The following is a 27,665-nucleotide window of genomic DNA, read 5'->3' on the forward strand; positions in this document are numbered from 1 at the left end:
ATCAATACCTTATATTGAATTTAGTGGTGTGTACTGTACCATGCATACTTTAACAAATTAAATTCACCACTAAGCTTAAAAATAAATAAATCACATTTTTATTATGAAACCACAGGTTTAATTTACATACATCCACTGTCAACATTTATTTTGCTGTGCATATTGAATGCACCATTTTGCTATAAAGTATCTTGAATTTGCTTTCAAGGAAAGTAGTTAACATACATTTTCTGTTTTACATATGTTCTACACATTTATTGCAAGACAGTCTTGGCACAATATACAGTACAAAAAAAGTTTGGACACCTATTCATTCAAGTTTTTTTTTCAATTGTATTTTCTACATTGTACAATAATAGTGAAGACATCAAAACTATGAAATAACACATATGGAATCATGTAGTAACCAAAAACGTGTAAAACAAATCAAAATATATTTTATATTTGAAATTCTTCAAAGTAGCTACCCTTTACCTTGATGACAGCTTTGTACACTGTTGGCATTCTCTCAACCAGCTTCAGGAGGTAGTCACCTGGAATGCATTTCAATTAACAGGTGTGCCTTGTTAAAAAGTTAATTTGTGGAATTTCTTTCCTTTTTAATGTGTTTGAGCCAATCAGTTGTGTTGTGACAAGGTAGAGGTGGTATACAGAAGATAGCCCCATTTAGCTGTATCACAACCGGCCATGATTGGGAGTCCCATAGGATGGCGCACAATTGGTTCAGCGTCGTCCGGGTTTGGCCGGTGTAGGCCGTCATTGTAGATAAGAATTTGTTCTTAAAACACTTGCCTAGTTAAATAAAGGTTAAATATATATTATATTATATATATATTAAATATATATATATATATTTAATATTTATATATATATATATATATATATATATTTAAATACCAAGTCCATATTATGGCAAGAACAGCTCAAATAAGCAAAGAGAAACGACAGTCCATTACTTTAAGACATGAAGGTCAGTCAATGTGGAACATTTCAAGAATTTTGAAAGAATTTCAAGAACTTCAAGTGCAGTCGCAAAAACCATCAAGTGCTATGATGAAACTGGCTCTCATGAGGACTGCCACAGGAAAGGAAGACCCACAGTTACCTCTGCTGCAGAAGATAAGTTCATTAGAGTTAACTGCACCTCAGATTGCAGCCCAAATAAATGCTTCACAGAGTTGAACAGACACATCTCAATTTCAACTGTTCAGAAGAGACTGTGAATTGCTGCAAAGAAACCACTACTAAAGGACACCAATAAGAAGAAGAGACTTGCTTGGGCCAAGAAACACGAGCAATGGACATTAGACCGGTCTGATTAGTCCAAATTTGGTCTGATTAGTCCAAATTTCAGATTTTTGGTTCCAACTGCCATGTCTTTGTGAGATGCAGAGTAGGTGAATGGATGATCTCTGCATGTGTGGTTCCCACCATGAAGCATGGAGGAGGTGTGATGATGTGGGGGTGCTTTGCTGGTGACATGGTCTGTGATTTATTTAGAATTCAAGGCACACTTAAACAGCATGGCTACCACAGCATACGCCATGCCATCTGTTTTGCACTTAGTGGGACTATAATTTGTTTTTCAACGGGACAATGGCCCAACACACCTCCAGGCTGTGTAAGGGCTATTTGACCAAGAGAGTGACGGAGTGCTGCATCAGATGACCTGTCCTCCACAATCACTCAACCCAATTGAGATGGTTTGGGATGAGTTGGACCGCAGAGTGAAGGAAAAGCAGCCAACAAGTGCTCAGCATATGCGGGAACTCCTTCAAGACGGTTGAAAAAGCTAAACATTCTAGGTGAACTTGGTTGAGAGAATGCCAAGAGTGTGCAAAGCTGTCATCAATGTGGCTACTTTGAAGAATCTCAAATATAAAATATATTTTGATTTGTTTTACACTTTTTTGCTTAATACATGATTCCATATGTGTTATGCCATAGTTGGAATGTCTTCACTATTATTCTACAATGTAGAAAATAGTAAAAATAAAGAAAAACCCTTGAATGAGTAGGTGTGTCCAAACCTTTGACTGGTACTGTATATATTTACACTGGTATATCTGCTGTCCTCTAGTATAAAGCATTTCACTGTAAAAACCCTTGCAAATGTAGTTACATTAAGCTAAGGATTTATAGTTACCATTTCCCAGCGAGTCATTATTTCACAAAGGAAGTGGGGCTAAGTTGATGGCATTTAATCATTGTCACCTTTACTCTATGGATTTCCATGTCTCCATGGTTACTTCCAATCTGTACTGCTGAACTCCTAACTTTCGTCTCGCAATAATACTTTCCTCCCCAAACATTCCACTAGCCTATATCTCCCTGTTCCCTGTCCCCTCGTCTATTGCCCGTCTGATGTCAGACAGTGTCCCATACATCCAGCATAGTGTGGTGGTTACTGTTGATTCTTCATAAGGTTATCCAGCTCTGTCTTGTTGATGGTGCCATAGGCCTGAGAATAGCTGCCCAGTTTGGCACGGGGATCCCCGGCAGCCACCACATTGGCTTTACTCTGGAAAACCTTCTTACTGAACCTGGGAGGGGGCCGTGCCTCTCGTGTCTGAGACTGGGACTGCTGGTTCTTTGTTTAACCCCCAAAAATAACCAAATGGAGAGAAAATATGGGTTAGAGGGGGAGACCAACATTTTATGAGGGGGAATATGGGACAAGTCCTTTACATCCAAATTTAGGCTACAATGTAAAAACATATCACAGCCAGCAGCTGAGTTCCCTGCTCTCAACAGGGTGATAATGAAACATTGGGAAAGGACACATTACAGAAGATGATTCATGGCATTGACATAAAGTCTTCTCAATAGTGGCAGCAGCAACAGTATATGAGATCATAGAGTATGAGTTTGTTAAAATAGCAGGGCAATGTCCACTCACCAGGCGTGCAGAGGTGACACATATCCCTGAGGACACAGAGGGCTCGTCTCTGCGGACCAGCGGGTTGTTCTGGGGATGGGAGAGGGTCAGGGAGAAGGAACGGTTGTGGCTGACAGGTGCTGAGCGACCGCGCTGCAGAATCTGCTCCATAGACTAACAGATAGGAAAAGAGATAGAGCAAAAAAAGAGAAAGAAATTATTACAGAAAAATATCTCCATGCATGTATATTTTGCAGTGGACACTCAAAATAACTTGTTGTGCTGCGTAGTGATCAACACAATGGCTCATAAATCTACAGTCTCTGTCTGTAATGCACACAACTAACATGCTTGTCTATCCAGTAGTCTATATTTGAGACATTCAAGGTGCTAGCTGAAGGTTGCGTCAGTCTGAATGTACGGAATTGTGTGTAGTTTATTCTCTTGTATTTTGCTATGAACATGTGACGCTGCAACTAATCACTGAAGGTCCTAGTACGAGGACCGAGGAGAAACTGATGATTTGCACAAACACGTCACGTATACACATACAGGTAACTTCCAAAATAAAGGAAACACCAACATAGTGTCTTCATAGGGTGTTGGGCCACCACGGACAAGAACAGCTTCAATGCACCGTGGCATAGATTCTACAAGTGTCTGGAACTCTATTGGAGGGATGTGACACCATTCTTCCACAAGAAATGTCATCATTTTGTGTTTTGTTGTTGGTGGTGGAAAACGCTATCTCAGGCGCCACTCCAGAATTTTCCATAGGTGTTCAATTGGGTTTAGATCTGGTGACTGAGACAGCCATGGCATATGGTTTACATCGTTTTCATGCTCATCAAACCATTCAGTGACCACTCATAATATTTTTTTTTGGGGGGTGCTTATATTTTTCCTGTAACAAGTCTGTAATGCAAATGTCTTTTTTGCATATCCCAACTCCCCCTGAGAAACCCGCAGGGAGTGGGATCACGACCAGGGTCACAATGTCAAGCGGCTCTTGAGCAATTGGGGGTAAATGCCTTGTTCAAGGGCACAGCAGCAGGTTTTCACCTTGTCGGCTCCGGGATTTAAAACAGCAGATTTTTCGGTTACTGGCCCAACGCTCTAATCTTGAGGCTATACCTGCCACCCCCGTGCCCTGTGGATGGGGACTTTTTTTTTTTTACATGTCCCTAAGCATGATGGGATGTTAATTCCAATGTTAATTTTGGGGTGGCAGGTAGCCTAGTGGTAGCCTAGTGAGTTGGGCCAGTAACTGAAAGGTTGCTGGATCGAATCCCCGAGCGGACAAGGTAAAAATCTGTCCTTCTGCCCCTGAACAAGACAGTTAACCCACTGTTCCCTGGTAGGCCGTCAATGTAAACAAGAACTTGTTCTTAACTGAATTGCCTAGTTAAATAAAATAAAGAATTGCTTAATTAACTCAGGAAGCACCTGCTTTCAATATACTTTGTAGCCCTCATTTACTCAAATGTTTCCATTATTTTGGCAGTTACCTTGTCGGTATTGTATTACGTCATGTATCTCAAGAGGATATAAAATAGGTGATTTATTCTGCAAATCCAACAATCTTTTTGAATTGTTATTGATTATTGTTCCCTTGTTGCAGGTTGTATTGTATTTAACATGATCTGTTACATCTGTTGTAACTAAACTCTTTCCTGGGACCTGAGTTTTTCCTATTACAACTCAGTTTTTCTTATGACAGTGGTACTTACAACAGTGTTGCCGTTAGCGCCCTCTGCTGGCAGTACAGTTACATTTTCAACACTCATCTGTTGCTCCAATTTCCTGCTGGCAGTACCAGAGCGAAAATAGTGAGGTGGTCCAGCCAGACTTCTAACAAAACCATCTGCATGAGAGAAATAGAAGACAAATACCATGAGAAAGAATGCGCCTGTGTGTATGAAGTGTGAAGGTGTATGTGAATGTGAATGTTGGGGGTCATATGCGTGTGTTCGTGTACTCACTGGCAACATGTGTGATGGGATTATATGTAGTCTTTCCCATGACGGGGCTAGCTGCAGGGCTGGTATTCTCCAGGGCTGGCAGGGTAGACACAGGTACTGGGGTGGGTATGGTGATAACTGGACGAGCAGCCTGGTGTTCAGTCTTACCATGAAGGGATTTAACCCAAAGGTCCCCTCCACCATCACCAGCCAGTGGGACTGGATCCGGCCCGCCTTTGTTCTTCCCATTGGGCCTTTCCTTCCCATGGTCTCCACTGTCACACCCAGACCCAGAAACCGGCTCCTCTTTCTTCTTCGGCCTGGGCTGGATATTACGTAGCATTCTCCTTGTGGTCCTCTTCTCTAGAATCATCTTTTCCACGGGACAGAGATAAAAGATGGATAGAGAAGACTGATTATAGATACTGTGCCTTTTTTCAGTCGTTAATAAAAATGTCTATTGTCATAATGCCTTGAAAGGAACTTGTTTCAAACTCTATTAGTAACTGTTCAACAATTGTCAGTAATGACCTACCCTAAGCCAACCAAACACAGAACACGAGACAGGTGTTCATCATCCTGCCTCCCCTCAGTATTACCTTGTACAGTTTGTTGCGGTACTGAACCACCGACAACTGGACATCATCATCCACAGGCAGGATCACGGCATGGTCCAGACCTGGCTCCTTGTCTGGGTTGTGGAATCTCCAGTGAAATTAAGGGGAAAACACAAAGATTATGACATAACACAACACAAATAGAAAATAACAACATTGTTAAATCCAAGACGAGCACTACTCAGTAACATTGTAAAAGCAAAAAACTAACCAACATAGTGCAATAGTTTTAACCAGGGCCCAGGTCAAAGGAAGTGCACTATGTAGGGAACAGGGTGCCATTTGGGATGCAACAAATAACAGAAATGAACGGTATTAGCATCATTAAAGGATTCTAGCATTGTGACATATTGGCCTTTGGGTATATAATGCAATTTGTGACTTAAGTCAGCTTCCTTGCCCTTTGGGGTCTAGCCTGGGTTACTCTTAACTGCTGATTCAAAAGGGCGTTATACAATACATTTGACTGGACACGATTGATAACCAGCCTATAAAAACTTGTATGAAGCACATTGCACTGCATTTTAATGTATGAGATGTGCTGTATAAATAGATTGGACGTTACCTGGAGACGTAGAGGTGCTGCAGGGCCTGCTCAGCGGTCAGCCTCTTATCTGGGTTGAAAACCAGCAGGCGACACACCAGGTCTAGGGCATCAGGGGGCACCGACGGCTGCAGAAGGTCCTCTAGAGGCACCTGGGGCCTGGCCACGCAGGCAGACAAATACAGACAGCAGCACTGTGAATAAATCAAGAGCTTGCAACTATATGGTTCTATCTGCAAAAAGATGATTATGAGATAATTGGCTTTAACCTTCCGAACCCTCATTGGTTTGAATGGTGTTAGCAAATTTTATTTTGCATTCTTTTGAACTTAACAGCATCAATTGGGGGTATTTAGAGTACTACATAGGTAGATAACTTTGAATATAACAAGGCAATATCAATAACTATATTTTGACAAAACTGCAGATAGAACCTTATAGTCTCCTCCTCCTCTTATAGTCTTCTCTTATAGTTACCTATAGTAACCCTCCTCTCCTCCCTTTCTGCATCCCTTGATTCTCTATGTCCCCTATCCTCCAGGCCGGCTCGGTCCTCCCCTCCTGCTCCGTGGCTCGACGACTCATTGCGAGCTCACAGAACAGGGCTCCGGGCAGCCGAGCGGAAATGGAGGAAAACTCGCCTCCCTGCGGACCTGGCATCCTTTCACTCCCTCCTCTCTACATTTTCCTCTTCTGTCTCTGCTGCTAAAGCCACTTTCTACCACTCTAAATTCCAAGCATCTGCCTCTAACCCTAGGAAGCTCTTTGCCACCTTCTCCTCCCTCCTGAATCCTCCTCCCCTCCCCCTCCTCCCTCTCTGCAGATGACTTCGTCAACCATTTTGACGATCCTCGTTTGCTAAGTCAAACGACACCGCTGGTTCTGCTCACACTGCCCTACCCTGTGCTCTGACCTCTTTCTCCCCTCTCTCTCCAGATGAAATCTCGCGTCTTGTGACGGCCGGCCGCCCAACAACCTGCCCGCTTGACCCTATTCCCTCCTCTCTTCTCCAGACCATTTCCGGAGACCTTCTCCCTTACCTCACCTCGCTCATCAACTCATCCCTGACCGCTGGCTACGTCCCTTCTGTCTTCAAGAGAGCGAGAGTTGCACCCCTTCTGAAAAAACCTACACTCGATCCCTCCGATGTCAACAACTACAGACCAGTATCCCTTTTTCTTTTCTCTCCAAAACTCTTGAACGTGCCGTCCTTGGCCAGCTCTCCCGCTATCTCTCTCAGAATGACCTTCTTGATCCAAATCAGTCAGGTTTCAAGACTAGTCATTCAACTGAGACTGCTCTTCTCTGTATCACGGAGGCCCTCCGCACTGCTAAAGCTAACTCTCTCCTCTGCTCTCATCCTTCTAGACCTATCGGCTGCCTTCGATACTGTGAACCATCAGATCCTCCTCTCCACCCTCTCCGAGTTGGGCATCTCCGGCGCGGCCCACGCTTGGATTGCGTCCTACCTGACAGGTCGCTCCTACCAGGTGGCGTGGCGAGAATCTGTCTCCTCACCACGCTCTCACCACTGGCGTCCCCCAGGGCTCTGTTCTAGGCCCTCTCCTATTCTCGCTATACACCAAGTCACTTGGCTCTGTCATAACCTCACATGGTCTCTCCTATCATTGCTATGCAGACGACACACAATTAATCTTCTCCTTTCCCCCTTCTGATGACCAGGTGGCGAATCGCATCTCTGCATGTCTGGCAGACATATCAGTGTGGATGACGGATCACCACCTCAAGCTGAACCTCGGCAAGACGGAGCTGCTCTTCCTCCCGGGGAAGGACTGCCCGTTCCATGATCTCGCCATCACGGTTGACAACTCCATTGTGTCCTCCTCCCAGAGCGCTAAGAACCTTGGCGTGATCCTGGACAACACCCTGTCGTTCTCAACTAACATCAAGGCGGTGGCCCGTTCTTGTAGGTTCATGCTCTACAACATCCCAGAGTACGACCCTGCCTCACACAGGAAGCAGCGCAGGTCCTAATCCAGGCACTTGTCATCTCCCGTCTGGATTACTGCAACTCGCTGTTGGCTGGGCTCCTGCCTGTGCCATTAAACCCCTACAACTCATCCAGAACGCCGCAGCCCGTCTGGTGTTCAACCTTCCCAAGTTCTCTCACGTCACCCCGCTCCTCCGCTCTCTCCACTGGCTTCCAGTTGAAGCTCGCATCCGCTACAAGACCATGGTGCTTGCCTACGGAGCTGTGAGGGGAACGGCACCTCAGTACCTCCAGGCTCTGATCAGGCCCTACACCCAAACAAGGGCACTGCGTTCATCCACCTCTGGCCTGCTCGCCTCCCTACCACTGAGGAAGTACAGTTCCCGCGCAGCCCAGTCAAAACTGTTCGCTGCTCTGGCCCCCCAATGGTGGAACAAACTCCCTCACGACGCCAGGACAGCGGAGTCAATCACCACCTTCCGGAGACACCTGAAACCCCACCTCTTTCAGGAATACCTAGGATAGGATAAAGTAATCCTTCTCACCCCCCTTAAAAGATTTAGATGCACTATTGTAAAGTGGCTGTTCCACTGGATGTCTTAAGGTGAACGCACCAATTTGTAAGTCGCTCTGGATAAGAGCGTCTGCTAAATGACTTAAATGTAAATGTAAATGTCTCAAGCTCTCAAAATGTCTAGACACCTTTATATAGACATATTTACTTCTGTAGGACTTCCGCTATGACTTACCTCAGTAGCATCCTCTGAATCACAGAGGCACCATACTCAGATCTGATCGAAAGTACGTCTGAAAACAAAATCACATATCATTACTTAAGTAATGATCAGTTGGTCAGTTAACTTGGTCAGTTAGAGGCATAAAAGCTTGATTCCACCACTAGTGCTCAACAAGCAAATAGCACACTAGCAGTTTTCTGTGAACTGTGCAGGCAGGAATGAATACTCACCCTCTGGACTAGGGTGTGGAATGGCACTCATGATTTTTTCTATCTGGTTGATGGTGGAGGTTCCAGGGAAAAGGGGCTTCCCAAGCAGCATCTCTCCTAGGATACAACCTATACTCCACATGTCTACACCCTTTGTGTACCTATAGGAGAAATCAAAGTATTTCAGTGATTTCACAGGCACTGACAGGTTTCTGCAAGAATACTTACCTTCCCATTGGGTGCATTATTTGATGAGAAACCCAAGTTAACACTAAATCAAGAAAACAGTTAATCTCTTTCAGATGTATTCAAGCCTGAAGAAGTGGCTCAGTTTATTGAGAAACTACAGCAGGTCTCAGTGCATGTGTACCTTGAGGAGCCCAGCAGGATCTCAGGAGGTCTGTACCACCGCGTCGCCACATACTCGGTCAGCGCCGGGTTCCCAGCATCCTCCTGGATCTGGTAGAGAGATCTTGCTAAACCGAAGTCACACAGCTTCACAAAGCAATCCGTGTCAAGCAGAATATTGGACGGCTGTGGGAAGAGGAAAGCAAATTCAATAATGTCATCCAAATTGTTTTTCCTCCAGAAAAAGAAGAATTGGATAGCGTCACCCATACTGGTGGCACCAGCACATCTGCAAATGCAATGTCATATTCTCAATATGCACACTTCTTAGTACACTGGCAATTTAAACATTCTACTGTACCTTCTGGTCTCTGTGGATGACATTGCCTGAGTGCATGTATTTGGTGGCCTTAAGGAGTTGATGCATGACATAGCGTTTATGGATGTCTTTCAGCAGGTTGCCTTTCTTTATCACCGCGTGCAGGTCGGTGTCTGCAACACACAGGTGGTAAAAACAGTAATAACCAACAGGAATCATCCAGCATTGAACATTCATCCATACCACACTCAGAATAATGTCACCTTTCAATAAAACACTCAATGAATAACAAACCAGACACGTCACGTTTCCCATAAACAATCTGCACACTCCTGCAGTGCCCCAAAATTAGCCAGGGTTGGACAAAGGAGGCATTTTCCATGGTGGGGTGTGCCAGTGAAAACATGTGCCGTGTTGTTGGCCCACACTCAGAGATTAGCCTGCAGAGATCAGAGAGCAGTCCAATGTGTGGACTCAGCAGGCATCGCAGGCAGCCAAGAGGAGAAGAGCCCTCCCCTCTCACACCTCCCTCTGGTGCCAGGTTTAAACTGCTGCATAACCTTGCAGCTTGCCTGCCTGACTGCCTACATTCTTTCTGTGTTGTTATTTCATAATGGCCGACCTCATCAAATGTATTACAAGGTAGGTGGAAAATAATAAATACAGTGGGAAAGCCCTGATAAAAATAAATGTATTTTATTGGGTATCAGGGTGATTTTGACCATCAAGAGTCATCGATGCAAGCATCTTGCATGTATATCTGTTATTATTAATAGGCATGTAATATTATATAGCGTGCGACCATTTCACAAATCACCACAATCCTGAAGTCAACCGACAGAAGATTCAAAATGGATGTCAATAGACAATCCACATAAGAGTCCTCACCCATGTATTCAAAGACCAGGTAAATATCGTTGTCATTTTGAGCTCTGATGACGTTCAGCAGTTTGATGATGTTGGCATGATCTCCAAATTCCTGCAGGGAGAAATACATAACTGTTTGAAAAAGACACAAGCACGCACACACAGTCCTCAAAGACCACCGTAAATGAATTAAAACAACATTATGACCGAACATGCCCCCATTCACATCGAAGGGGCTGTAGTGGAGCGGGTAGAGAGTTTCAAGTTCCTTGGTGTCCACATTACTAACAAACTATCATGGTCCAAACACACCAAGAAAGTTGTGAAGAGGGCACAACAACACCTTTTCACCCTCAGGAGACAAAAGATTTGGCATGAGTCCCCAGATCCTCAAAAAGTTCTACAGCTGCACCATCGAGAGCATCCTGACCGATTGCATCACCGCCTGGTATGGCAACTGCTCGGCATCCGACCTCAAGGCGCTTCAGAGGGTACTCCGTACAGCCCAGTACATCACTGAGGCCAAGCTTCCTGCCTTCCAGGACCTACAGTACCAGTCAAAAGTTTGGACACACCTACTCATTTGCAGGAATTTTCTTTATTTGTACTATTTTCTACATTGTAGAATAATAGCGAAGACATCAAAACTATGAAATACCACAAACGGATTCATGTAGTAACCGAAAAAGTGTTACACTTTTTTTTTTAAATAAACCCTTTGCCTTGATGACAGATTTGCATACTCTTGGCATTCTCTCAACCGGCTTTCTATTCATTTTTTATATAACCTTTATTTAACTAGGCAAGTGAGTTAAGAACAAATTCTTATTTACAATGACAGCCTACCCTGGCCAAACCCTAACCTGGACAACGCTGGGCCAAGCCAATTGTGCGCCACCCTATGGGACTCCCAATCACAGCCAGTTGTGATACAGCCTGGAATTGAACCAGGGTCTGTAGTGATGCTTCTAGCAATGAGATGCAGTGCCTTAGACCGCTGCGCCACTCGGGAGCCCAAGGCTTCATGAAGGCAGTCACCTGGAATGCATTTCAATTAACAGGTGCGCCTTGTTGAACATTAATTTGTGGAATTTCTTTCCTTCTTAATGCGTTTGAAACAATCAGTTGTGTTGTGACAAGGTAGGGGTGGCATACAGAAGATAGCCCTATTTGTTGAAAGATCAAGTCCATATTATGGCAAGAACAGCTCAAATAAGCAAAGAGAAACGACAGTCCATCATTACTTTAAGACATGAAGGTCAGTCAATCTGCAAAATTTCAAAAATGTTGAACGTTTCTTCAAGTGCAGTCGCAAAAACCATCAATCCCTATGATGAAACTGGCTCTCATGAGGACCGCCACAGGAAAGGAAGACCCAGAGTAACCTCTGCTGCAGAGGACAAGTTCATTAGAGTTAACTGGCTCTCATGAGGACCGCCACAGGAAAGGAAGACCCACAGTTACCTCTGCTGCAGAGGACAAGTTCATTAGAGTTAACTGGCTCTCATGAGGACCGCCACAGGAAAGGAAGACCCAGAGTTACCTCTGCTGCAGAGGACAAGTTCATTAGAGTTAACTGGCTCTCATGAGGACCGCCACAGGAAAGGAAGACCCAGAGTTACCTCTGCTGCAGAGGACAAGTTCATTAGAGTTAACTGGCTCTCATGAGGACCGCCACAGGAAAGGAAGACCCACAGTTACCTCTGCTGCAGAGGACAAGTTCATTAGAGTTAACTGGCTCTCATGAGGACCGCCACAGGAAAGGAAGACCCACAGTTACCTCTGCTGCAGAGGACAAGTTCATTAGAGTTAACTGGCTCTCATGAGGACCGCCACAGGAAAGGAAGACCCACAGTTACCTCTGCTGCAGAGGACAAGTTCATTAGAGTTAACTGGCTCTCATAAGGACCGCCACAGGAAAGGAAGACCCACAGTTACCTCTGCTGCAGAGGACAAGTTCATTAGAGTTAACTGGCTCTCATGAGGACCGCCACAGGAAAGGAAGACCCACAGTTACCTCTGCTGCAGAGGACAAGTTCATTAGAGTTAACTGGCTCTCATAAGGACCGCCACAGGAAAGGAAGACCCAGAGTTACCTCTGCTGCAGAGGACAAGTTCATTAGAGTTAACTGGCTCTCATGAGGACCGCCACAGGAAAGGAAGACCCACAGTTACCTCTGCTGCAGAGGACAAGTTCATTAGAGTTAACTGGCTCTCATGAGGACCGCCACAGGAAAGGAAGACCCACAGTTACCTCTGCTGCAGAGGACAAGTTCATTAGAGTTAACTGGCTCTCATGAGGACCGCCACAGGAAAGGAAGACCCACAGTTACCTCTGCTGCAGAGGACAAGTTCATTAGAGTTAACTGGCTCTCATGAGGACCGCCACAGGAAAGGAAGACCCACAGTTACCTCTGCTGCAGAGGACAAGTTCATTAGAGTTAACTGGCTCTCATAAGGACCGCCACAGGAAAGGAAGACCCAGAGTAACCTCTGCTGCAGAGGACAAGTTCATTAGAGTTAACTGGCTCTCATAAGGACCGCCACAGGAAAGGAAGACCCAGAGTAACCTCTGCTGCAGAGGACAAGTTCATTAGAGTTAACTGGCTCTCATGAGGACCGCCACAGGAAAGGAAGACCCAGAGTGACCTCTGCTGCAGAGGACAAGTTCATTAGAGTTAACTGCACCTCAGATTGCAACCCAAATAAATGCTTCACAGAGTTCAAGTAACAGACGCATCTCAACATCAACTGTTCAGAGGAGACTGTGAATCAGGCCTTCATGGTCGAATTGCTGCAAAGAAACCTTTACTAAAGGACACCAATAATAAAAAGAGACTTTCTTGGGCCAAGAAAAATGAGAGATGGGCATTAGACTGGTGGAAATCTGTCCTTTGGTGATGAGTCCAAATTTGCCATTTTTGGTTCCAACCGGCAAAAGGGTGGCTACTTTGAAGAATCTAAAATCTAAAATATATTTGAAAATATAATACTTTGGTTACTACATGATTCCATATGTGTTATTTCATAGTTTTGATGTCTTTACTATTATTCTACAATGTAGAAAATAGTAAAAATTAAGAAAAACCCTTCAATGAGTATGTGTCCAAACTTTTGACTGGTATTGTGTATACTGGGTGGTGTCAGAGGAAGGCCTAAACATTTTTTCTAAGACTCCAGTCACCAAAGTAATAGGCTGTTCTCTCTGCTACCGCACGGCAAGCGGTACTGGAGTGCCACGTCTTGGTCCAAAAGGCTCCTTAACAGCTTCTACCCCTAAGCCATAAGACTGCTGAACAATTAATCAAATGGCCACCCGGACTATTTACATAGACCCCCACCCCCCCTTTGTTTTTACACTGCCGCAACTTGCTGTTTATTATCTATGCATAGTCATCTTACTCCTACCTACATGTACAGATGACCTTGATTAATCTGTATTACCGCACATTGACTCGGTACCAGTACCCCATTATTGTTATTTTATTGTTACTTAAAAAAATAAAAAATAAAAAATAACTTTAGTTTATTTAGTCAATATTTTCTTAACTCCATTTTCTTAAAACTGCATTCATTGTTGGTTAAGGGCTTGTAGTAAGCATTTGATGGTAAAGTCTACACCTGTTGTATTTGGTTCATGTGACAAATAAAATGTGATTTGGTTTGACTACAAAAGGGAGAATCTTCTTAGGGATGGTGGCATAACAGTCTAGATAGTGTTGGGATGGGTCAATGTTGAAATGCTATGTGATGTAAACCATCCAGAGACTGGTGTGCCAGTGTTTCTGTGGGAGATAGTAACAGCCTTATTATGGACACTCACTCACAGCTTAAGGCCCTGGCCTCTGTTTTCCCTTGCTGGAGTGGATGGTGGAGACTGGAGACCGATAAAAGCGGACCACACTGTTTGCTTGTCCTGTGTGATCAGTTTTCTATCCACTTTCATGAGGACAGAATATATGGTCACCATCTGAATGATTAACTAAGCACCAAAATCACACAGCAAACTTTCCCCAATACTGTTAGTAGTCTCTTTAAATATCCTTAAGAGTCTATTGATGCACCCATGCATCAATTGAAATAACATAAGAAAAAAATCTCCCATCAACATCCATCTGTTTAAGCTAGAACTATATTTTTTTGCATGGGCTGTGTCTCAATCCACTGCATCCACCTATGTTGGCCATCTGCATCTGAGATGGAAGGCAGTAGTGTAAAGTACTTAAGTAGAAATACTTTAAAGTACTACTTAAGTCGTTTTTGGGGGGGTGTCGGTACTTTACTATTTATATTTTTGACAACTTTCACTTCACTACATTCCAAATGAAAATAATATTATTTTTACTCCATACATTTTCCCTGACACCCAAAAGTACTTGTTCAATTTTGAATGCTTAGCAGGAAGGAAAATGGTCAAATTCACACACTTATCAAGAAAACATCCCTAGGTCTACTTCTTCTTATCTGGGGAACTCACTAAACACAAAATCATTGTTTGTCAATTATGTCTGAGTGTTGGTGTGTGCCCCTGGCTAACCGTAAGAAAATATATTAATAGTTTTATTTTTGATACTTTAAGTACATTTTAACAATTACATTTACTTTGATACATAAGTATATTTAAAACCCCAAAACCTTTGGACTTTTACTCAAGTAGTATTTTACTGGGTGATTTTCACTTTTACTAGAGTCATTTTCTATTAAGGTATCTTTACTTTTACTCAAGTATGACAATTAGGGTACTTTTTCCACCACTGGTGGAAGGTGGCCAGGCTACAGCGGTGTTTGTCAGACCACAAGACATTCCGAAAATTGATCTTCTCATTAAAACATCTGTAGTGTCCGAACGGTTTGGCTTAACTAATAATGAACCAATCTATGGAAAGATGAGATTCCCATGAACACGATGGAGTTCTCAGTTTTGCTGTACGACCCCCACAAGTGTCACGGGACTCGTCTGAATGTTGGGCTACTGATTGGCACAGCGGTCTAAAGCACTGCATCTCAGTGCTAGATGCATCATTACAGACCCTGGTTCGATTCCAGGCTGCATCACAACAGGCGTGTTTGGGAGTCCCATAGGGTGGTGCACAATTGGCCCAGCATCGTCTGGGTTAGGCCGTCATTGTAAATAAGATTATTTTCTTAACTGACTTGCCTAGATAAATGAAAAAGGTAACCTGGTACCGGTTCTATCTTTTAAATGGAAGTATGGAGGTAGTTTTGTGCAAATAAAAAAGAAGGCTTAAATATGTGTCCAAAAACCAAAAATGTTTCCTGAGCTTTCTTATATCTCCTTTTTGACTGTTTGTTTTGCCATTTATGAATGAGTTATTCAATGTGCTTCTATGGGCTATAGCAGTAAAGGCCAAATTCTATATTTTGTCAAACCAATTTTTGTATATATTTGTTTTACACCGACAAGGGTCCTAAAATTCTAAATCAAATAGCTAAATTATCCACCATCTTAAAATAATTCCATATGTTAGTTTACATATGGCACACCCTACCCCCCAGAATAACTCAACAGAACTGTATCTGTCACATTAGCATAGGGAATGATCAGTTTACACATTAATTTAAAAACCATGCCATAAACATTTTAGTGTCCATTTTGTTATCCATAATTTATCGTGGACAGACCATGTTTACGTGAGATTTTTGGTTCTTGCCTATGTTATTCACAACTTTTTTACTCTTCCTGAAGAGCAGGAGCCATCTGGTGTTTACATTACGGTATGCAAGCACGGCCCCAGTTTCCACAGCAACAGGACCATTCTACTCTGGCTGTGGCGCTGGCTGCAGGCTGCGCTTGTGCTCCCATCAAACAAAACCCACTTCAACTTTCCATTTGTTGTTAATATACCCGGTGTGAAATGGCTAGCTAATTAGCAGTGCGCGCTATTAGCGTTTCAATCGGTGACATCACTTGCTCTGAGACCTTGAAGTAGTTGTTTCCCTTGCTCTGCAAAGGCCATGGCTTTTGCAGAGCGATAGATAACGATGCTTTGTGGGAGGCCGTTGTTGATGTGTTCAGATGGTCCCTGGTTCGAGCCCAGGTTGGGGAAAGGAGAGGGACGTAAGCAACACTATTACACTAACTGATATAGGTATTCATTCTTACCTGAAGAAACATTATTTCTCTGAATGTCCTCTGTTGAGAAGAAAAACATTGTGACAAGTCAATCTTAATTGACAATCTATTTAATCATTAACAACAACAAAAATAATACACAAGCTGTTTGAGAACCCCTGGCTGTTACAGTATTTCATAAAATTATAATTAGATATAGTCAAGGTTGTTGAACAGAGTCTTCTTTGCTATGCTCCAGAAACCTGCACAACATATACAGTATTAAGGTTATACCTCTGTAGCTACACCTTGTTAATGGCAGACAATGTCAATGACCAATATCATCATGTATCACAAACCTGGGCATCAGTCCTATTCCTGAAGGCATCAAATATTTTCTTAACAGCCACAACTTCTCCTGTCTGCCTGTCCACAGCCTTCCATACAATCCCATATGCCTGGACACAGATAAAGAAATATAAAACTGTTAGTGAATCATTATAAGGATTAAAGGTTAAACAAACTGCTACAAGACTGCAGTTGAGCCCCAAGAGAAACTAAAATCACAATATGAAAACAGACAGTGAAGTAGAGTGGAGAGTAAGGAAAGACAAAACGTTCTAGAGACATTACTAAGCACTTTTAGAGTCAGCAGCACATCGAGGAGAGGTGACTGGTTATGACAATGGGTCCCCCGACAGACAGCCCAGTGCTGAGCTGAGAGAACACATGATCAGGTTCACTAGACACTGGTCCCTCTGTGGCCAGTCCCACCTGGCGTCAATGACATCCTGCTTAACAAGCAAAGCAAGGCTTACTTTAATATTATCAGACGGAATGAAAACTGGAGAAATAGGGGTTGTCAAGGAAGACTTTCTTACATGTTTTTGACAAATTACTGTCTTGGAACTTATGATTGTATTCTTGGTATTGTAACCTGGGAATAGTGCCCAAACACATTATTTTCTTGGGTAAAATTAAACTGTAGTTAACTGTTAACAAGTGTAATATGACCGTTAGCCTCCCCTCAAGGGAATATTAGTTAGCATCTGTATGATGTATCTACATGACTCAACAGTGTCCCAGGTTTACCACCTGGCACTATACAGTTCAGAGATAGATCTGGACTCCCGGATGCTTATAACACATGGCGAGAAACTCTCTTCTTTGTTTGTCAAAGGGAATGAAGGCAGAGATTCCATTATTCTATGTCTGGGGATAAACAAAACAAAAGCTTTGGACTCTGAAGTCACTGATTTTTCTATTTCCCTAGTATCAAAGTCTACTGATCTGGCTGAAAGAAACAGCTTGTTCTGACAATCCTCTAGCTTATGACATCATTATTCAAAGGAACTTTAATTCTGGGGAATTGTAAGAATTTTTCTACATGGAAAGACTGGGGAGGAAAAAGTGAAATGTAGCAATGTGTGCAATTGAAAGTAATTTGATTATTCATTTAAAATACATTTTCAAAACCGACAAAAAACGTAAACAACTAATTGCTTTTTGTCGCTACTATTATTGTTTGACAGCAGCGTGCAATACAGCTGTCATTCATAAATTCGACCTTCTTCCCAACAAATAACTTTTCACATAACTATAAAAACCGGAGACAGCCTAGATTACTTACCCCCTTTCCAAGTCTTCTTTGTATTTCATATTTCATGGAAATATGATCCTCCACCTCTGTGACGTTCATCCTTCTTCTTTGTTTAGATAACTCTATGCAATGTTTCTCATGCCTTAATTACAATGGAACAGTCTCAGCCCCAAGTTGAAATTCTGCAAAGAAAAGTTTGATCATGAACGTTCTGAAAACATGTGATTCAAGGTATCAACTTCTTGGAGCTGGAATCTTCACACCCTCTCGTTTGAATGAGTTAAATATAAAACACGTGATTTTAGCTAGCTATGTTGTTTATAACAGCCAGCAGCATGCAAGCTAGCCCCTTTGAACTTCTGAGCTAATGTTGAATGGTTACTGATCAATCACAGTCGTTGCCCACCGATACATTCATTCACAAATATATCCCTTAAATAAAATTACCCATGGTCTCCTTTGAAAGCACTGAAAAGGTCCGGTTCAAGGATATCAGCGACAGCCGATGGTGGTTTGCTGCTGGATAGGAAAAAAAGCATATCGGGTTCTTTTTGTAATTGTTTGTTGTCCTGGAGACGCATCTTTGCGGCTGAACCCTTTCCCGACCGCTTTTTAAAGGAGCCGTATTCTTTATTTTCTGAACCGAATGTCTTATCAATATGTCCAAGATACAAAGCAAAAGGTGCAATGAATAACCATAGAATTCACACAAATGTTAAAACATGATTAAAGGCGGACACCAAAGTTGGAGGTAGATTTTTTATTTTTATTTCTAAAAAAAGATGTTACATGCTTTTTTAAATTCAAAGTTGCATTATTTACAATGATAAATCTTAATAAATATGCTCTCCCTAATTATAATTGAGGGGTGAAACACATTTAATCAGCATCCCAAAATGAAGAGGGAATTCTATGAATCCACCTGTCTCCATTGCCCACCTGATGTGGCCAAACCCTCACATCTAAAGAAAAGCTTAATTATGCATATTAACTGAAGTAGTAGTACTACTATAATATTTTACTCAAATCAAATGAGAAAAACAAAGCCATTGACAACAGCCACATTTCCTTAACCAGAGTGTTTCAACATAATCATCAATAAGGGTGCATTACATACAACTCATAACTATGTGAACCAAGTTAACCTAACCATCCGTTACAACTGGAGTTAAAGTAATAACCTCTACACAAGTTATTGGACTGTCTCGGAGTGCAGATGGGGAACAGCAATATACTGGATTTCACCCAAAAATTGCAGTTTGTTCTTTTCTAAATGTTATTTCCACCACTTGTCAAGAGATTTCCCATCCCTTATCAAGCCAATCAAACGTCTTAAATCACGTCCGGTCACTTAATTTTTTACATGTTTTACGTCTCGTCTTCAGCTAAAGTGACTTATAAAGGGATCAGACTCACTGGGCCTTGTGTTGATATTTCAAACCAGTAGTAAACATGGTTCTACGTAGATTCAAGAATGCAGGCTGATACAAGCAGCCTTAACACAGTACACCGTCACTCAGGCTGGAGAACTACAACTCAACAAGGCATCCAACTGAACAGGAAGACCATCCCACTAGGCAAGACCACCGCACTGGATGCTGCCAAGAGTCTAGGTTAGAGTTCAAAGGAGAAGACAGACAGATAGATAGATACTGTACCAAAGATGGGAGGAAAAAAATATACTATTCAATGGAATAATACAAAGCACAAACAGGGGTGATGACTTCGGAGACGTGTAGAAGAGGAGGAAGGGATTGTACAATGATATAAGAAAGGTGACAACAGTCCTGGATGATGTGGGTAGATTAGGAGGAGTGTAAGAAGCGGTTGAAGGCATTGTAGGCTGACTCCAGGTCAAACAGCATCTGGCGAACCTGGGAGTCGTCCAGCTCATCAGAGGCTGACATGCTGCTGAGAGTGGTCAACCTACAGAGGAGAACAAGCAACTCTTTAGCTTCTGAATTACTATAATATTTAACTAGGCAAGTCAGTTAAGAACAAATTGTTATTTACAATGACGGCCTACCCCGGCCAAACCCTAATCTGGACGGGCTAATTGTGCACAATTGTGCACCGCCATATGGGACTCCCAATCACGGCCGGTTGTGATGCAGCCTGGAATCGAACCAGAGTCTGTAGTGACACCTCTAGCACTGAGATGCAGTGCCTTAGACCGCTGCGCCACTCGGTGTTAGTGTTAAGCCTACTTCGTCATTCTTAGACAACAAGAGCCGGTTTCCCGAACACAGATTAAGCCTAGTTTAAAGAGCATGGTCAATGAGGATTCTCCATTGAATGTGCTACTTAGTCTAAGACTAGGCTTAACCTGTGTCGGGGAAACCAGCCCCTCAATGTGTTTAAATGAGGTACATCTTTACCAGAGGCTGACTTTGTCCTTGGCCTCATTGTCTGGGGGCATGTTGCTCATTCTGTTCATGGTCTCCATCAGCTCTCTCAGGTCTGGTTGGATCTGAACAATTCAAACAAATTAATCAGTCAGTCAATCAAACATAGGGCCTGGTGTAGTTCCTAACCACTTTACCTGACAAGTTATATGGCTGCGTTTACACAGGCAGCCCAATTCTGAACTTTTGATCAATCAGATCAGATCTTTTGCCAATAAATGGTATTTTGACCAATCATATTTTTTGCCAATAAACGTGCAAAATATTCAAATTGGGCTATGTAGCCTATAAATAGGGACCCCGAGGTTTTCCCAGACCTAATTATAGGTAATATGTTAATGTTCATTGTCATTTATCTCAGTCCGATCTATTTACCTCATCCATGGCCCGGATCTCCAGACGTAGCTTGTCCATCACAGTGATAAAGAGCTGGGGATAAGAGAGGAGAAACAGAGAGCAAAAATGTTTGACTGACTATTTCACCATCTGAAATTTACTGCAGCACAAGCATACTCTTTACAATGTGTGGTCCAATCAGTCCAAGCCTATCAACGAGTGAGCGTTATATGTCCTATGATGCCAGTATATCAAGTAGTTCCTCTCTGTTCAGCGGCCCTTTCGGATATTGGCAGGATTGATGTGGGATTCAATTTGCTGTGGCACTTGAATCAAATAAAATGTAATTTGTCACATACATGTGGTTAGCAGATGTTAATGGGAGTGTAGCGAAATGCTTGTGCTTCTAGTTCCGACAATGCAGTAATAACCAACGAGTAATCTAACCTAACAATTCCACAACTACTACTTTATACACACACAAGTGTAAAGGGATGAATAATATGTACATAAAGATATATGAATGAGTGATGGTACAGAACGGCATAGGCAAGATGCAGTAGATGGTATCGAGTACAGTATATACATATGAGATGAGTAATGTAGGGTATGTAAACATATAAAAGTGGCATTGTTTAAAGTGGCTAGTTATACATTTTTTGCATCAATTTTTCCAATATTAAAGTGGCTAGAGTTGAGTCAGTATGTTGGCAGCAGCCACTCAATGTTAGTGGTGGCTGTTTAACAGTCTGATGGCCTTGAGATAGAAGCTGTTTTTCAGTCTCTCGGTCCATGCTTTGATGCACCTGTACTGACCTCGCCTTCTGAATGATAGCGGGGTGTACAGGCAGTGGCTCGGGTGGTTGTTGTCCTTGATCTTTATGGCCTTCCTGTGACATCGGGTGGTGTAGGTGTCCTGGAGGGCAGGTAGTTTGCCCCCGGTGATGCGTTGTGCAGACCTCACTACCCTCTGGAGAGCCTTACGGTTGTGGGCTGAGCAGTTGCCGTACCAGGCTGTGATATAGCCCGACAGGATGCTCTCCATTGTGCATCTGTAAAAGTTTGTGAGTGCTTTTGGTGACAAGCCAAATTTCTTCAGCCTCCTGAGGTTGAAGAGGCGCTGCTGCACTTCACCACGCTGTCTGTGTGGGTTGACCAATTCAGTTTGTCCGTGATGTGTACCCCGAGGAACATAAAACTTACTACCCTCTCCACTACTGTCCCGTCGATGTGGATAGGGGGGTGCTCCCTCTGCTGTTTCCTGAAGTCCACGATCATCTTTGTTTAGTTGATGTTGAGTGTGAGTGGGAGGTTATTTTCCTGACACCACACTCCGAGGGCCTTCACCTCCTCCCTGTAGGCCGTCTCATCGTTGTTGGTAATCAAGCCTACCACAGTAGTGTGGTCTGCAAACTTGATGATTGAGTTGGAGTCGTGCATGGCCACACAGTCGTGGGTGAACAGGGAGTACAGGAGAGGGCTCAGAACACACCCTTGTGGGGCCCACAGTGTTGAGGATCAGCGGGGTGGAGATGTTGTTACCTACCCTCACCACCTGGGGGCGGCCCGTCAGGAAGTCCAGTACCCAGTTGCACAGGGCGGGGTCGAGTCCCAGGGTCTCGAGCTTGATGACGAGTTTGGAGGGTAAATGGTGTTGAATGCTGAGCTGTAGTCAATGAACAGCATTCTCACGTAGGTATTCCTCTTGTCCAGATGGGTTAGTGCAGTGTGGTTGCGTCGTCTGTGGACCTATTGGGGTGGTAAGCAAATTGGATTGGGTCTAGGGTGTCAGGTAGGGTGGAGGTGATATGGTCCTTGACTAGTCTCTCAAAGAACTTCATAATGACGGAAGTGAGTGCTACGGGGCGGTAGTTGTTTAGCTCAGTTACCTTAGCTTTCTTGGGAACAGGAACAATGGTGGCCCTCTTGAAGCATGTGGGAACAGCAGACGGATAAGGATTGATTGAATATGTCCGTAAACACACCAGCCAGCTGGTCTGCGCATGCTCTGAGGACCCGGCTGGGGATGCCGTCTGGGCCTGCAGCCTTGCGAGGGTTAACACGTTTAACTGTTTTACTCACGTCGGCTGCAGTGAAGGAGAGTCCGCAGGTTTTGGTAGCGGGCCATGTTAGTGGCACTGTATTGTCCTCAAAGCGAGCAATGAAGTTGTTTAGTCTGTCTGGGAGTAAGACATCCTGGTTTGCGACGGGGCTGGTTTTCTTTTTGTAATCCGTGATTGACTGTAGACCCTGCCACATACCTCTTGTGTCTGAGCCGTTGAATTGCAACTCTACTTTGTCTCTATACTGACGCTGAGCTTGTTTGATTGCCTTGCGGAGGGAATAGCTACACTGTTTGTATTCGGTCATGTTTCCGGTCACCTTGCCCTGGTTAAAAGCAGTGGTTTGCGCTTTCAGTTTCGCGCGACTGCTGCCATCAATCCACGGTTTCTGGTTTGGGTACGACATCGCCGATGCACTTGCTATTAAACTCGCTCATCAGTATTCATCAATGTTGTTTGACGCAATGCGGAACATATCCCTTAAGGGCGCACCAACACAGTGTTCTGGGACGAGCCAGAGAATGATTCAAATTAAGAAAATGACTTAATGCTGAAACAGAATGTACATTATTATTCAATCTATATGGGGCTGTAAAAGGCTTCAATGTTGGCCAAAGGCCAAAAGCCCAAAGTGAACACTGGGATTGAAATCACTCAGTCAGTGTTTAATGTCATGGGCATGGTGAAGAGACCTACCGATACGATATCTGCAATGCAGCGATTCAGGTTGCCCTTGTCATCCTTGATGGTGATTGGTCGATCCTCCTTGATTCTCTCCATAGCTAGCGGACAGTCAAGCTAACATAAAAGAGAAGGGAGAGGAGAACAACATATGGCATAACCCAATTTACTCATATTCAGATATTGTTCTATTGTTCAGCAGCCCGCAGAGTTGCCTAAAGCACTTATACATCTGGGATCAGCCACAATGCGTTATATTGAGTGGATTACATCTTCTATCTGCAAGACCGGCACTCTACTCAAAGCAGTGTGACTGATATAAACTCACTCTGTACTTCCTGCAGAAGTCATCGATAGACCCCACGTCAGATCCCTGGACCTGTTTGAAAGCAGCCTTGTATTGCACCAGCAGCCTGGAGCAAGCAGCCGTGTACCTGACAGAAACACACAGTAATCAATCTCATAACATATTTTCAAACTCTAATGTTGAAACAACCTCATACATATACAGAAAATATTTTTTAACACACACACACATACACCTTTATTTACAGTCCATGACACATGCGTACACAACCAGTGAAGTGTAAACTCACTCATTAGGGGTCACACAGTCTTTGATGTAAGCTTTCTCCAGGGCCTGAAGTGTCTTCACCACAGCAAACAGCTCTGCCATGTTGTCAAACCTTGATTAATACAAGTACAATGCTCAATGTTAACATTTAACCTACATGGATTGTGAATAGATTATATTATTACAGTCAATGTTCACTTACTTCTCTCGTTCTCTTGCATTCTTGTACAATTTTACTTCCTAAAAAAACAGAAAACTGTCTTATTTTTTCTTTCTGATAAAATACAGGTACAAAAAGCAGGTAACAGCAGGAAACTCACAGCCAAATTAAATATCTAAAAGAGCTCCACCAAATATACCACAAGAAGCAATTATGCAAACCCTACAAAACTCCACACCACTTACCTCATACAATTCAGGTTTATTGGCAGGAGCTATAATGAAGAGAAATATAAAAGTATAACAGTTACAGATGCTTTATAAGACAAGCACATTTCTGATGATCATGTCTATAAAGTGCATATTTTATTTTAACCTTTATTTAACTTCAGAACAAATTTTTATTTACAATGACAGCCTAGGAACAGTGACTGCCTTGTTCAAGGGCAGAACGACAGATTTAAACCTTGTCAGCTCGGGGATTCAATCTAGCAACCTTTCGGTGACTGGCCCAACGCTCTAACCACTAGGCTATCTGCCACCCCATCTGTGACTATTTCAAGGCAAACTTGAAAGTTCCAATGCAGCAGTTTTTATCTCAATATCAAATAATTTATGGGTAACAATTAAGTACCTTATCGTGATTGCTTTCAATTAAAATGCACAGAAAAATTGCTTCTTAACAAAGAGCAATTTCTCATGCAATAATTGTGCTTGGACTGTCTGGGTGTGGTCTGAGTGCAGAGGCAAAAACAGACATTATTTGTTGTAATTGGCAGAGTTTGGGAACTATTTCTTATTAGTCTATTAACTAATTTACTGGCCAAAACTCGATCCCACCAAAATAAGCAGAAATTTCAGGTATTTTCAAACAGCTCTTACCCTAAAAGGGTATTATCATCATTTTCACAGTATTACTCCAACCTCAGTGTGGATATATAAAATACCAGAAAATTGTGTTTCTGACTGCACTAGGCCTTCAATATATAATAACACATGCCATTTCACAGACAGTCGCTTTGGATAGAAGTGACTAAGTCATGCGTGCATACATTTTACGTATGGGTGGTCCCAGGAATCGAACCCAATTCTCTGCCATTGCAAGCGCCATGCTCTACCAACTGAGCTACAAAGGACCAACTTACCTCCTCCCATACCTCCCGTGACAGGTATTCCGTGAAACATGGTGAATGCTGCTCTCACAACTTGATCTATTAAAAGTAATACATGTTAACACAAATATATTTCAAATTCTTCAGTTACAGTATAAACAGTGTTGACAGCTAGGAAGGTCAGACAAACCAATAACTAAGAGTTGGAGGATGGCATCAGTAAGTGAACAACCGCCAATAAAAATACATATCAAAGTAAATTGATTGACTAAACTGTGGCTGTAACGTTACAGATCTGTCATGTTAGCTAGCTAGCTGCTGTCACTATAGCAAGAGAGAAGAAAAGCAGGAAGAAGACCTCTCTTGGATTGTAAACACGTAATGTAGCTTAGCTAGCTAACTACATGTTGCTAAATTAGTGGTGAATTCATCTCATTACAGATCTTGGCAAGGGCCATGACAAGATAAATAGATATCAACAACAACATTCAAAAGTGATGAGATCATTTATGAAAAATAAGCTAGCTAAATAGCTAACGTTAGCTAGTTAGCGTTTCCTTTGTGATTTATTTAGCCTAAACAAACACTTAAATACACATTATATTGGATGGATAAGTGAGGACAATTCACGGTATCGCTGGTACGGCCTTTCAAATCGTATACACATGTTATCCGACCAATATCTGAATAATAAATCAACATTTGCTAGGAATATTCCACTCACCCTCTTGGCAAACTGAAGTGACATCAGTGTAAACCGTTCACGGTCTATGGTGTAAACACACCCCTCGCCGAACCAAAGGACCCACAGTCGTCAAAATATAAGGTGCCCTTCTGTGCCTCACTTAATTAAAGTCATATAATTTAAAATAGGTATTAAAAAGCAAACAAGACAATTTAGACACTTATCACCAATTGACGAAATGTAGCTTTTTTAAATGACATTTTCTACTGATATTGTCATAAAGTGAGTGAGTGGAGTTTTATAAGAACTATCTGGCGCGCGAGACAAAAAAGTATTGGGCTTTGCTAGGTTTAAAAAAAAAAAAAAATTAGAAAAAAATGTGGAAAAAAACTCTCCCCTTGTACCTCTACCGTCGCTCTGATACACTAACTAAAGCTGGTATATGTTTTGACAAATGTCGTGGGTGAAGTTCCTGTTTCATTAGTCTTTATTTTGTCATCCAAAGCAAACGGATTTCAATGCAAATCGAAGAAGGCTGGCTTCCAAACGTAATATTCATTCGTGTATGCAAGCCTGTCCTTTCTTACCACGTAAACCTCCAAAGCATAATCTCAGACTTCAACACAGGAGTGTGGGGTTTGGCTGGACACTGTAGACATCAAAGGAAAGGCAAAAAAAGGTACTGTACCTTGAAAACTTCTGTCCCATTGGTTCTGAGCCAGTCAAAGGGTCATGTCTAAGAAGGGGTCCAGCTTTTGTCAAAATAGCGTCCATATTTTTGGGGCACTTTAGGTCACCCTAATCATTTGCCTAACCTTAACTAATTATCCTAACCTGCTATGTTATTTCTCCAAACCTGCTACAAATCTGACCTTAATTTGACAAAAGCTGGATCCCTTCTAGCCATGACCCAGTCAAAATGCTCAAAGTGAATGTTGTCATGAAAACAAGATACTCCATTACTATGATTCTTTATCGTAATTAAAAAGATAGAGGACTCTATTGCCCAAAAGCCTGTTTTAGCATGGGTAGCTCCATTGAGGACTTTCATAATTTTGAAGTAGTCAACTGGGTGGGATTTCCAATGGGTTAAGGAAGGATCACATAATTCCGTCCAGATCACCAGGAAGGATCAGCCAATGAATTATAAGTGTAAGCAAACATTCCATAACTGCAGGTGGCAGTAAAATCGCCAACCTTGACTTTATACCTGTTCAAACAACACACTTCCAGGTGGCAGTATTAACCCTTTCAGTTTGTTTACCAACTGATAGTAGAAGAATACTTTTTTTTTTTTAAGTGGTGGATCAGCTTTAATATTGCAGATAGATTGTTGCTTCCATCAATGTAATTGTCTGCATCATTTCCAATCCCCCATATATTTTTGGGGTAAATATACACACACACACATATATATATATATATATATATATATATATATACACACATATATGTATATATACATATGTATGTGTGTATATATACATATATATATAGACACACATATATATACATGTAAATATATATATATATATATATATACACA

General features: G+C 42.5%; 2 protein-coding genes across 2 annotated transcripts; both read right to left on the reverse strand.

Annotated features, from left to right (window-relative positions):
- Positions 1-900: 900 nt before the first annotated feature.
- Positions 901-18,641, reverse strand: mapk15 (mitogen-activated protein kinase 15). The gene is made up of 15 exons (XM_029665408.2): positions 18,552-18,641; positions 18,135-18,286; positions 16,864-16,962; positions 16,556-16,585; positions 10,453-10,543; positions 9,607-9,737; positions 9,268-9,431; positions 8,919-9,058; positions 8,701-8,758; positions 6,022-6,159; positions 5,439-5,544; positions 4,861-5,212; positions 4,609-4,742; positions 2,900-3,052; positions 901-2,590 (listed from the first exon to the last, which is right to left on the reverse strand). The coding sequence occupies exons 2-15, from the start codon at positions 18,201-18,203 to the stop codon at positions 2,405-2,407; spliced, it is 1,851 nt and encodes a 616-aa protein (XP_029521268.2). The 5' UTR covers positions 18,204-18,286; positions 18,552-18,641; the 3' UTR covers positions 901-2,404.
- Positions 18,642-18,849: 208 nt separating this feature from the next.
- On the reverse strand, positions 18,850-26,261 carry vps28 (VPS28 subunit of ESCRT-I). Its single transcript, XM_029662886.2, has 10 exons — positions 26,159-26,261; positions 25,468-25,533; positions 24,569-24,597; positions 24,366-24,403; positions 24,186-24,275; positions 23,918-24,023; positions 23,605-23,706; positions 20,885-20,938; positions 20,483-20,574; positions 18,850-20,030 (listed from the first exon to the last, which is right to left on the reverse strand). Exons 2-10 carry the CDS (start codon positions 25,505-25,507, stop codon positions 19,910-19,912), a joined length of 672 nt encoding a protein of 223 aa, XP_029518746.1. The 5' UTR covers positions 25,508-25,533; positions 26,159-26,261; the 3' UTR covers positions 18,850-19,909.
- Between the last annotated feature and the right edge of the window lie 1,404 nt (positions 26,262-27,665).

Source organism: Oncorhynchus nerka, linkage group LG7 (genome assembly GCF_034236695.1).
Source record: "Oncorhynchus nerka isolate Pitt River linkage group LG7, Oner_Uvic_2.0, whole genome shotgun sequence".
Classification (NCBI taxonomy): Eukaryota; Metazoa; Chordata; class Actinopteri; order Salmoniformes; family Salmonidae; genus Oncorhynchus; species Oncorhynchus nerka.